Source organism: Varanus komodoensis, unplaced genomic scaffold, assembly GCF_004798865.1.
Source record: "Varanus komodoensis strain SLA01 unplaced genomic scaffold, ASM479886v1 scaffold10, whole genome shotgun sequence".
Lineage (NCBI taxonomy): Eukaryota > Metazoa > Chordata > Lepidosauria > Squamata > Varanidae > Varanus > Varanus komodoensis.
Genome location: NW_025335269.1, coordinates 7,561,765 through 7,574,810, shown reverse-complemented (window position 1 = coordinate 7,574,810; position 13,046 = coordinate 7,561,765). Strand labels below are relative to the sequence as shown.

Sequence of the window (13,046 nt, the reverse complement as noted above, 5' to 3'; positions counted from 1 at the left end):
AATTGTGAATTTTTAATCAAGTATTCTTAAAAAGAAGCAACAGCAGATTTCACGGTTGCCTTATTTGAATTACATAATGCTTTCTAAAAAATTCAGTTGTATTCAATTACATTTAATTTCAATATTTGATTCTTTTATTAGTATATTTACTGCTCAGTTTCTGGTTATTTTAGAACATTCTCATTTTTGGCACTATATTTAAAAACATATACACAAAATACCGTATTATGTATATAATGTTTTTTAGTTCTGCCTCAGCGGTCCCTGAAATAATTTTCCTATTTTTGCCAGTCCCCAACTGTAAAAAGGTTGAAAACCACTGCTCTAGCTGCCATACCAGGGACTTTGTAGCTCAAGCCTCTCTCCACACTTATGATGAGGAGCTATTTTGGCTTGTTGTGGTCTTTCCTGTTTCCTTCCTCCCCTCATCCTGAGATTTTTTTTTTTTTTTTTGCAATTTCTGTTTTGACAGCTGCTCCAAGTTGCCCAAGCAGCACATTGGAGGGGCTGTAAGTGGCTTACTACAATTGGTTGCTTGCTTGTGGCATCCCAAATATGCACAGTTTCCTTAAAACATTTTATAAACCCTGGACATGCCATTTCAGAGGTGCCATTGCATTTCTGCAGGTGCAAAAATGGGAAGCCTTACCTGGGCAATTTCTTGGGGGGAGGGTGGTATATGCTGTCAAAGTGTAGCAGCTGCCAATCATTGACATTGATCCAGAGAGGTTCCCAATAGGTTTGTTTTGCTTTTATACTTGACAGTTGTCAATTCAAAGCAAGGAAGTGAGTTGATTTATTCCCCCCGCCCCCGCACCTTGGCACTTGGATTCTTCTTTGTGGTCTCTGTGCATCACACATAATGGGTACTGCGCCTGCGCAGTGCCTGTTGTTGGCCAGAATACTCAAGCTACAACGGTTTTTGGTGGGAACTCCGCACCCCTCCCCCCCGGTGCTATATAGGGCGGAGCGCCCGCCATTTTCTTCAGTCTTCTTTCGACCGCCAATCGCATTGCCTTGAGCCATTACTCTGTCTCCTCATACTTAATTGTTGTTCTCTTAAAAATTTTCCAGTTGAATCTATCCAAGTTATCTTCCCTTCTATCCCAGTTAATTCTCTTTCCTCTTTACACCTTCCTTTAAAAAAAAAAAAAAAGTTTAATATCTCGTTTTTTCTTACCTTTACTATCCCTCTTCTTATCTTCTCGATGGCTCAGCACACGGCTTTTCGAAAGTGTTCGAAGTACGGGGCCAAAATGTCCCCAGCGGACCCACATCAGCTCTGCCTCCTCTGCTTGGGAGAGGGGCATCGCACCGATAAATGTGGGCACTGCCAGGCCTTCACTAAACAGGCCAGGAAAAACCGAGAGAACAGGCTGAGAAAGATCCTTTGGGATCAGGCCTTAATAGCCTCCGATGAGCTCACCGCCCAGCCTATGTCGGCCGGCCCTTCTATGGTGACCTCCCCTCGCCCACTGTCCGGGGCAGTTGCTTCTGAGGAGACCTCTTGCTCCTCCCACTCCTCGCTCAAACAAAAGGAGAAGCAGAAGCATTCTGACCATGGGGATCCGTCAGTCCCGAAGAAGGCCAAAAAAGATAAGTCGGGCAAGGCTAGCTGGAAGCATAAGCTTGCTCCGGAATTACGGAGAGATTCAAATTCGACTGCCTCATTGGTCCAGACAGCAGCATCGATCCCAACACCCTCGGCACCGACACCAAGGGCGTTGATGCAGGTTACGCCACCCAGATCCCCACAAAGGATTGAGCCTGCGGTCCTGACGATGTTGCATCCACCCGAACCTGTCATTCATGGGGCGATGTCGGATGGAGAGATTCGAGACTCTCCTCCACGATCGTTGCCATGACATCAACCAGCCTGCTCTCCAACTCCAATGCCATCCTCTTCGGAGGCGCCTCGGAGGACCACGGTGGTCGAATCCCACCAGCACTGCCACTCATCTGGTCAATCCACCAGATCATGGGTCTCGATGCCTTACAAAGGTCCGGAAGCCTCACAACCTCACTACTGGGGACACCCACCCCCATACAGTTACTACCAACCGAGAAAATACAGACATTGATCCCAACCGACAAGGGCTGAAGCTTCTTCTACTTTGGCACCGACAACTTCTCGCCATCCTCCTTCTCCAGCTCGATCATCCTCCAGTCCACCATACCCATATGACTCAGACTCTGAGGACTCGGACAAGTGTTCTACGTCCCCTGCAGCAGTCATCTCCACCCAGGGTCCTGGGTCACCTGAAGAATTCTACACTACCTTCGGTGAACTTATGGGCCGCTTGAATAGAGCCTTGGAGGTTGAAGTCGAGCACCAGCCCAACATTAACAAGGACAACTTCTATGATATTGTCCATAAAGAACAATCATCCACCATTACCATCCCGTTAATTACAACCCTACGGGAGGCTATGTAGGATACATGGATCTCTCCTGACCAGCCTCAATCGACAAAGTCAAAGAGCAAGATATTCCCTTCCTCCTGAAACATCCGAAGCCCAACTCTATTGTGGTCAAGTCTTCCCAGGGGCGAGACAACAGGGAACACTCGGCCCCTAGGGACAAGGAAGGCAGAAAAATTGACCTTATTGTGTGGCGAATTTATGCGGCTATGGGACTGGGCTTGAGAATTTCCAACTACAAGGCAATGATGGCGAGGTATCAGTATTTTCTGATGCAGCGGTTGGATTCGATCACCTCGTCCATCCCAGAGCAACAACGTGACCTGGCCTGGGTTTTCATAAGAGAGGCTATGCAGCTCGTGATTCAGCAGCTCACTACAGCCCGCCATCATGTCGACTGCGATTCCCACACTCTAGTGGGCTCCGTTGCTCTCCGAAGGCATGCCTGGCTATGCTCCTGTAATTTTCCGGAGGAAACCAAGTGACGGATTGAGGGGATGCCTTTTGACGGATTGGGCCTCTTTCACGACCGGACAGACCACAAGCTCGAGCATATTTATAACACTCGGGCTACTGCTAGGAAGATGGAAATCCCAGGCTCAACCCGTCGTAAGTGGCATCAATCTCGCTATCCAAGATATCAACCTTACCACCGTTTCCAGCCACACCAACAATTTCCCCAATGGCAACAACAAAACCGCATGCAACCAGCTACCCAATAGCAACAGGGCCACTGCCGCCAACCCCCCGATAAAAGGCAACGTTGATGGGTCCCGCGAACTGATCCTCTCTCTCCTACACCCTCCCCCCTTCCCTATGGGGGCCGGCTGCAAAGCCAACTCCCTCTTTGGGAGACCATCACATCTGACAAATGGGTCCTTTCCATAATTGAATTTGGATATAGAATCGAGTTCAATGTTATACCCCCTTCGGGTCCAGTATTATATACCGCCCCATCGGAAATTCTTAGAGAAGAAGTATCCCAGCTACTCCATAAGGGAGCAATCCGCCAAATCTCCCATTCCGATGGACTCCGCGGTTTCTACTCTAGATATTTTATGGTACTGAAGAGGGATGGTGGCCTGTGCCCCATACTTGATCTAAGGGGCATCAATGCCTTTATTACGGCTAAGAAATTCTGTATGACCACCTTACAAAACATCCTCCCCCTGCTAGAGAGAGATGATTGGTTCGCGTCCATTGATCTGAGGGATGCCTATTTTCATATCGGTATCCACCCATTTTATAGGAGGTTTCTCTGCTTTACTGTTTATTTTTGAACATAATGTCCTCCCCTTTGGACTTGCTACAGCCCCCAGGGTATTTACCAAGTGCATGGCTCTGGTATGTTATCTCCTTCGTCAACAAGGTGTTCAAATTTATCCATATTTAGATGATTGGCTCATCGTCTCTTCTTCCCGGGACCGACTTGTTACAGACATTGACACTGCGTGCATCCTCCTGGAGAACTTGGGGCTTCTCATTAATACTGAAAAATCCTGTCTCACTCCTTCGCAGGTCATCGAGTTCATCAGGGCACAAATCAATTCGGTCTGGGCGCGAGCATTCTTACCACGGACCTGAATGGAAAGACTCTGTTCCATAGACGGGCAGGTTCAGGAAGGCGCACAAGTTCGAGCACTGGTTATCCAAAAGCTTCTGGGCCATATGGCTTTGACAATCATAGTTGTTCCAAATGCCAGACTACGAATGCAACCACTTCAGCTGTGGTTCAACGCTGTGTTCCAGCCCCTCCGCGATTCCCCGAGGCGACTTCTCCTTCCCCCTGCCTCGGTTTGCCAGACTTTGACTTGGTGGATGAACCCCAACAATCTTGTCATCAGCGTTCCGTTTCACCAGCGACAACCCTCCATTTCGCCCCATACCAATGTGTCTCTCAAGGGCTGGGGAGCGCATTGTTCCAACCTACAGACACAGGGCACCTGGCAAGCACACGAGAGGTCCAATCACATCAACTTTCTCCAGTTGCTGGCAGTTTTCAAGGCACTACGCTCCTTCGAGCCCATTCTGCGGAACCGGTCGGTACAGGTGGCCTCCAACAACACAGTTACAGTTTTTTACCTGAACAAACAGGGTGGTACAAAGTCAGTACCGTTGGCTCAACTATCCCTACAGATTTGGGACTGGTGTATCCCCAGAGGAATTTCGCTCATGGCGATCCATCTGGCAGGAGTAGACAACCAAGAGACAAACACCCTGAGCAGGAAGATGTCATCAACCCATGAGTGGGAATTGGACAACCAAGTTTGCAAAGACTTGTTCACTCGGTGGGGCACCCCAACATTGGACCTGTTCGCGACAGCTTCCAATTTGAAGTGCGCGACCTATTGCTCCAGGGCAGGATCTGGTCCAAACTCACAAGGGGATGCCTTGATGGTGAGTTGGTCGGATTCATTCCTGTACACCTTTCCTCCGATCCCGTTGATTACCCGCACCCTGGAGGAGGCTGCCTAGGACTGAGCACGGGTCATCCTCATTACACCATGGTGGCCCCATCAACCCTGGTTCTCGACCGCTCTCAAACTGTCATGACACACGTTCTTCGTCTGCCATGGGTCCCTCATCTGATTACACAAGGGAGAGGGACGATTCTTCATCCCGACCTCAGCACCCTCAACCTTACCGCGTGGCTCCTGCACTAACCACCTCTGTTAACCTGCGCAGTCTCCGACAAGATACTTCGGTCTCGACGACAGAGTGTCACTCGATACCGAAGGGCCTCACTCAAGTCTCCTCTGAAGCTGCATTATCTCAACAAGAAATTGAGTTTATACTACAGTCCGCCGTTCGACCATCCACTCTTCAATTGTATGAGGCGAAGTGGAAGCATTTTATCACCTTTGCAGAAGCCAACCATTTTGTTCCTGAATTGGCTTTCATCGATAACATCCTTTCTTTCTTGCTCTCCTTGCACCAGTCTGGACCTAAATCTACCTCCATTAAGGTTTACATCACAGCTATATCCCACTTTTGTGGCCCTCTGTCTGGTTCATCTGTGTTTTCTCACACGCTCATTTGGCACTTCCTCAAGGGGCTACAAAATCTCCATCCTCCGACCCGACCGTTGGTACTGACTTGGAGCTTATCAGTGGTTCTCCATGCACTCACCAAAGCTCCTTTAGAACCCCTTGCAACGACGGATTTAAGATTACTATCTTGGAAAGTGGCCTTCTTGGTCGCCATAACCTCAGCGAGAAGGGCAAGTGAACTCTCCGCCCTCCGTGTGGACCCACCATACCTTAACTTCCACCCGATGAGGATGTCCCATTGCTGGACATTTGTAAAGCTGCTACATGAACAACTCCCTGTACCTTCACCAGGCACTACAGGTTGGACGTCCGAGCCAGACAGGATTGCTCCTTCGGACGGACCGTTCTTTCATCCATCCTTCACTGACGACACCGACTCACCTCCGGTGAGTGAAGCTTACTAATCACCCATTATGTGTGATGTACAGAGACCACGAAGAAGAAAGTCAGGTTGCTTACCTGTAACTGTCGTTCTTCGAGTGGTCATCTGTGCTATCACACAACCCGCCCTCTGGCCCCACTCGGTGTCGAGGAACGGGATGGCAGTCTCTTTCTATCAACTCCTCTTCTAGATGACACGCTCTGCTAGGGGGCGATCTGCCGGTCTCCAGAGACTGAGGAAAATGGCGGGCGCTCCGCCCTACATAGCACCAGGGGGGAGGGGTGCAGAGTTCCCACCAAAAACTGTTGTAGCTTGGGTATTCTGGCCGACAACAGGCACTGCACAGGCGCAGTACCCATTATGTGTGACCACTCGAAGAATGACAGTTACAGGTAAGCAACCTGACTTTCTTGGGGCCGGGGGGGGGGAGGTAGGCCTCAATGCCCTCAACTTTTTTATCTATTCCTGAGAATTCAGCAGCTCAAGAAGATGGAAGAGTTAGCCCACTCCCTTTCAATGAAGCACAGAAGTTTAACTATATGTCAAAACTCCAATTCCTTAAAAAAAAAAAGTTTCTTCAGGCTGGGATTGTGTTTCATTTTGTTTTGCTTTGCTTTGTTGGAAAGGGCTCCCCGTGTTTTTCCAGATATGCATTAATGCAATTGTCTAAAATCCATAATGCCCATGATGAATTGTTGTGTTTTGTGAACAATGTCTCGAAGTTGAACAAGAAGTTTTAGAATTAAGGCTAAATAAGTCAGTGCATGCATGTTCAGAAACACACAATCTGGTTCAAAACTGTCATTTGTAGTGCTGTTTAGCATCTGTTGGGATGATCATTGAGCTACAGTTAGTTTCAGGTGCATGAAATAGATACTGGAACAAAGCTAAATAAATTCATGAATACTGTCATTTTTTCAGGTATTAATGTGGGCCCTGTAGTAGCAGGAGTTATTGGTGCCAGAAGACCACAGTATGACATCTGGGGTAACACTGTAAATGTTGCTAGCAGAATGGATAGTACTGGAGTACAAGGTAAAATTCAGGTGAGTGACTTTATAATCTTCAATAACTACATTAGTCCTGGTAAAACAGTGCCCTTCTACATTACGATAGTATTGGGAAAAGTATTGAATAGCATCCTCAATATGCTAAACATATCCTTAAAGTCTCATGCCAGTCACCTTGGTAGAGGGTAGCTTTGCATCTAACTACAACAGTATTCCCAAATGTTATACTTTACCTTTCACCATTGGAATGAATGGCAGCCATTCACTTAAGTGGGAGAAAATGAAGGACTGGACTTGGGAAGCAACTAAACATGCTTCCTTTCATCTGCTGATCCAAGGCGTACATGGCCAAGTCTGCCTTTCTTTACATAACTCCATCTCTTCCAACTGCATAGGCCCATCCAGGATTTCATTTATTGTTACGCTTTTGTTTATTTCTTTTTTTATGGATATAACATTTCTCTTAAAAAGTGAAATCTATGGCAGTCAGTGGAATGCCTGTAAAAACAGCCATTGCAAACAAAAAAAATTGACCGTTGTAGGAGTGGTGAAAAGCATGCATACACACAGTAGATATTAAAAATAAAATTAGATACAGAGAAGAAGAGGTTTAAACCCTTTCAACTAATTTAAAGTCTTGAGACAGGTTTTACCTGGTGTTTAAAAGCTAACTATGGAGGTACTTTGCATATATTCCTTAGCAGGGACTTCCGTTGTTCAGGCAAAGCCACAGAAAAGGCCTCCTCCCCAGTCTCTACCCATAAGTCTAATGGAATATTGGGAACTGGCTGAGTCAGAGAACAATTTACCATATGATTCAAGCTGCTGATACATCACCAGTGATTCTGGTTTGTGTTATTCACAGGTTACAGAAGAAGTCCAGCGAATATTGAAGAGGTGTAATTATGAGTTTGTGTGTCGGGGTAAAGTCAGTGTCAAAGGCAAAGGTGAAATGCTGACCTATTTTCTTGAAGGAAAGGCCAATGGAAATAATTCACAAACTCGATCTTTAAACTTAGAGAGAAAAATGTACCCTTTCGGGCGAGCAAACATTCAGACCAAATTGGGCACAAGTTGTTTATCTTTATCCTCATCCCCCAGCCTTTCAGCAAATGCTGGAGCTGGAACACTTCAAGTATCATCAGCACATACTAATCAGACGCTCCATTATCTTCCTTCTGTGCCAGCCATAAAGGAGGCATGAGAGCAATGAAAATGTTGGTTGTACCATGTGCTATGAATTTGGAAAGCAGAGATCGCTTGAATTTTCACCAGGAAGGTTAATGCTACCGGATTTGGTATCAACCAGGATGTCTACAACCCAACCAAAGAGAACTTGGGAACTGCATTTACAAACTTATGGAATGGATCAAATAAGGGCTAGCAATTCTGTTAGGAAAAGTCTACTACTGATTTTCTGAAAATAAGAAATATTTTATCAGCAATTTTAAATGGTAAATGAGTAACAGAAACAGGCACGCTCATGAGATTGAATAATTGCACACACACACACATATATAAATATATATATGGGCTGTGGGGGTGTCAGATATTGTCAACATTCACCTTTGAATTTTGACATGTGTTGCATTGGGGATATTGTCAATATTCATTTAAAAATGTTGGCATTCTCTAACTTTTGGCATACATTGGAGATATATATCTCATGGAAGTTTATATGTACAAAAATGTTATTTATTTACATCCTGCAGTGGGAAAGAGTGGGAATGCTCTTACTATCATATCCAGCATGCCTGCATCTAAATGTCTGATGCTGCTGTTTGGATGAAGGGTACAGGGTAAATGAGATTTGAGTTTATGGTAAGCATTATGGAGTCCTTCCCATTGGGGAAAAACAAACAGCAGGAAATTGTTAATACTTGCCTAATGTGGGATATAGCAAGTTCTCCAGTAAACAGATGTAGGTTTACAAATTGACAATATTTTCATATATTTGTTGTTTTCTAACAATATAGTGATAAATCAGAGATCAGAGTACAGGTAGGTTTACTGGAGATAACTCGTAATCTAATAAATCAAAATTGTAAGTGAAGTCCCATCACACACAATTCTAGCTAGGTAAGATTTGCATCCCAACTGCTACACAGAGCCACGGAGAAGTGGCTCCTACACTAAAAGGGGTGATTTGTCTGAGCAGTGTTTCCAGAAAACTTATCTGGGGTAACTTGTCTCTGATATATGCTGCTAACATAGCCAGTGTGTGCAAGCCAAAAGAGTATTAAGGTGTAAATGTTATACCTTTTTGATAGGCCAAACAGTTGACCATTTTTACTGAAGTTGATTAGAAACAGTTGCATTCTAGTACATTTGCCACCGCCCCACCACACACACACACAGAGGAAAGGGTGGGTTCAGTACCATGAATAGAAGACTCAGCCCACAAAGACTTGTTCTGTAAACAAAAGCTCATTCTATTCATGAAATGAACTTTTGGGTGCAACCCATATTGTTTGATGTCAGTTTTTTCATTTCCAGGAAGCAGGTTTGCTCTCACCTTCCATTTGAAGACTGTCACTGGCCTATTGACGTTGTACCTTTTCAATAGGCCAAACAGCTGATTTGTGAACCAAGTTTATTTCTTTATTTATTTTGGTTCAGAATTTTAATCTCAGATTTTGGTAGGATAGATTAATAAAATGCCAGCCCATGGTAAATCTGGTATCTCAAGCAGAAATTATGGGTACTGTGGAATATTGCCCATGTGCTAGTACTTCATAAAGCAACCGAAAATGAAAGTCAGAGTTAGGTTTACTGTGTGTGATTGTGAGCATGCTTTCCCCACTATGTAATTGGTGAGTTTTATTTGAAGGCCATTGTCTCCACTGCTTTTTATATGAATGCAAATTAGTATAGCACACATTTTTCCCCTTCGTGGCTCACTGTTATTTCAGAACAATGGTTTGCCTTCTGCAGTGCTTGTACTTCAGAACATTAACTAGGGTAGATTGTATTCCAGCAGGAGGCTCAAGAACTGGGAAGCCTGGTTCCTATTGCACTACTGCAAAGGGATTTTATTTATTTATTTATTTAAAAAATTTCTATACTGTTTCTATTTAGTCAGTGTCTCTCAAGACAGTTTACAGTATATTAAAATTTAAAAACATAACTAACACCATCATACACATTTAAACAATTACAAGATAAAACCAATAGTAAGAAAAATGTAAAAGCAAAAGTATGATCTAATAGAAAAAAATATAAAATTAATGGATCAAAACAGATTAAACAAATACCCCAGCGTCATGTAAAATAAATGAGCTAAAATATAAACATTTAACAATTAAAGTACTATGAAAATAAAATAGGTTTGGCCTGGCACTGAAAGGTGTATAGCATCAGCATCTGGGAACTGGTTCCATAACCAGGGCACCATGGCTGAAAAGGCCCTTCTGTGGGTAGTCTCCCTCTTTCTGTTCTTCACAGCATAAGGTCCTCGCTAATGACCTTAGGGTCCAGGCAGGTGCATATGGGAGGAGACATTCCTTTAGATAACTGTGCTCTAAACTGTTTAAAGGCATTGTAAGTTATTGTAGGTACTTTAAAGCATACTCAAAATTCAACTGGCAGCCAGTGAAGGTTGTATAACACTGGAGTAATATGCTCATGCCTCGGTGTTCTTGTTAAGAGATGGACTGTTCTATTCTGAACCAGTTTCAAGGGCAGGCCCACATAGAGTGTGTTGCAATAGTCCAATTTTCAGGTGAGAAGCAGTCGGCAGGCCAGGGGGTGTCATGAGGCCGTAATTCACGTCTCCAATTAACTCACACAGCAGCCGGCAATAAAACTAAAAACTTTTTATTGCTATTCGCCACAAGATTTACGATGCAACAGATAAGCTCTGGCAATGAGCTCCTCGCAGCTCAGTTGCCCCCTCCTTTCTGAATCTTACAGGGAAGTTCAGTTGCTTTGCAATCTTCTGTCTCGCCTTTCTGCCCGTGGGTGGGGCAAACTTCTCCCCTGTCTCTGCAATTGGTCTGAATGCTGTAATCTCCTCCTAAGACGGGCGGATTCTAAATCTCCTGTTATGTCTTCCTGTTCTCCAGGACTCCGCCCAGCCACTTCCAAGTCAGGAGGCGGGGGATCAACTTGTTTAAACACCTCAGAGTCTAGAGGAAGGGAAGCTGCACCCTGCTCAAGCAACCCAGAGCCAGGATGTGGGGAGGCTACTCGTGAGGCAGAGTCAGGTTGCGGGGGGGGGGGGTTGTTTGGGCAGTGGGCACCAAGTATAAATCCTCCTGCTCCAATGCCTAGCTCTTGCGGTGAGCTTCTGGCCCTTTCTTGCGTGTCAACGTCTCTGTCGCTCCATAAGGCACGACAGGGGGGTACATGCTTAAACCTTTATCTCCCAATATGTTATCTTCACTACCCAGACGGAGTTCCAGATGCATGTCCACCATGTCAGGTGTGGAAAAGGGGTGAGCAATAGGTACCTTGGTTAGTTGATGACCGTTTGCTGCCTGAAGAAGCAAAGGGCAAAATGGCACCTTTCCCCAGTACTGGTGGAGAAACAGTATCTTCCACCACACTTGACGGCAGCAGGCTAGCTTAGGGGGTACACAGCCAGATTAATGGAATGCACACAGCTTTGTCCTCCAACACTTAAATGCTCTTGCATGCCCCTTAGCATCTACTGCCTCATTTTGCCTGCTGATAGACAAATCACCACATTTAACTTTGCAGCGACTGCCAAACACATAGTGTATCCCTCAGGTTTGCAAAGCTGAGGGTTACATTTAAAGAAATTCAAAAGATTTACAATAGCACACTTTGGTTGAGACTTTGGTTGGGTGTTTTCAATCATGATCAGCATCACCTATATGAGTGGTTATAAAATACAATCATATGCTCACTACTACTTCCTTTTTCTTACAATAAATATATATGTGCTGCTGTGGTGCTGCATATCTCAAGAGCAGGATATATAAAATATATTTGATAAAATATAGAAATCTTTGATAAAAGAAAAGAATGAAGTATTAACAAGTCAGCATAGAAGAAGGAGGGACAGATGGTTGATACCTGTTCCTCCTTCTGGTTATTCCCTGAACTGGAAGGTTCCGGGTAAGCCTATCAACCGCCCCTCGGGCCTGACAGTGCTGCTGCTCAATGCCAGGTCGGTCCATAATAAAACATCCCTCATCCACGACTTAATTGTGGATGAGGGGGCCGACCTGGCTTGCATTACAGAGACCTGGGTGGGAGAGGGGGGATATGTAGCCCTCTCTCAACTGTGCCCACCTGGGTATCTAGTTCAGCACCAGCCATGTCGGGAGGGGAGGGGGGTTACTTTAATTTACCAAGCTTCTATTTCCCTCGTGGGGCTTCCTGTTCTCTCGAGACCAGGTGTAGAGTGCTTATACGTGGCGCTGGGCGATCATGACAGATTGGGGATGCTGCTGGTGCACCTTTCTGCCTATCAGACTCCTGAATGAGCTGACGGAGATCGTCTCAGACCTGGTGTTGAAGACCCCCAGGATGTTGGTCCTTGGGGGACTTCAATCTCCATGCCGTGACTGTTCTGACCAGGGCAGTTCAGGACTTCATGGCCTCCATGAAGGCCATGGGGCTGTCTTAACATGTCATAGGCCCAACCCATGAATGTGGTCACATGCTGGACCTGGTTTTCTCGACGGGGCAGGAAGAGGGTGAGGAATTTGTGTCTGACTCCCTTGTCATGGTCAGATCACTTCCTCGTGAGGTTTGAGCTCGGAGCTGGCCTTTCCCTCTGTAAGGCTGCGGACCCAGTTGTGATGGTCTGCCCTCAGAGCTGGATGGGTTCCTGAAGGCTCGGGGATTTTCTGGTTGATAAAGCTGGCACTCCTGTTGATGCTCTGGTCGAACTGTGGAATGAACTGTGGAATGGGGAAATGGACAGAGCGATTGACACAATCGCCCCTAAGCATCCTCTCCTGACAAGCAGAGCCCATCTATCCCCACGTTATACATCTGAATTACGGGCAATGACGCGGGTTGGGAGATGTCTAGAGTGTAGGTGGAGGAAATCACGGGACGAATCAGACCGAACACTCCTACTTGCTCATTATCGAGCCTACACTGTGGCGGTGAGGGTGGCGAAGAAGAAATTCTTCTCCACTTCCATTGCCTCCTCACAGTGCCGTCCAACGGAGCTTTTTCGAGTGGTACATGGGCTGATATACCCCGG

General features: G+C 45.6%; 1 protein-coding gene across 3 annotated transcripts in view; it reads left to right on the top strand.

The window, feature by feature from the left end:
- Positions 1-13,046, top strand: part of ADCY1 (adenylate cyclase 1) — a 280,351-nt gene that overhangs the window by 244,916 nt on the left and 22,389 nt on the right. Inside the window, exons 19-20 of one of the 3 annotated variants that reach the window (XR_006416963.1) lie at positions 6,774-6,898; positions 7,728-8,316. Coding sequence is in view for 1 of the 3 variants with exons in the window: in XM_044453723.1 (XP_044309658.1) it covers positions 6,774-6,898; positions 7,728-8,066 (464 nt within the window). In the remaining 2 variants the exon portion in view is untranslated. Of the gene's footprint in view, positions 1-6,773; positions 6,899-7,727; positions 11,774-13,046 lie in introns of those variants that run through there. The other 2 variants (XR_006416966.1, XM_044453723.1) reach the window with 2 other exon arrangements.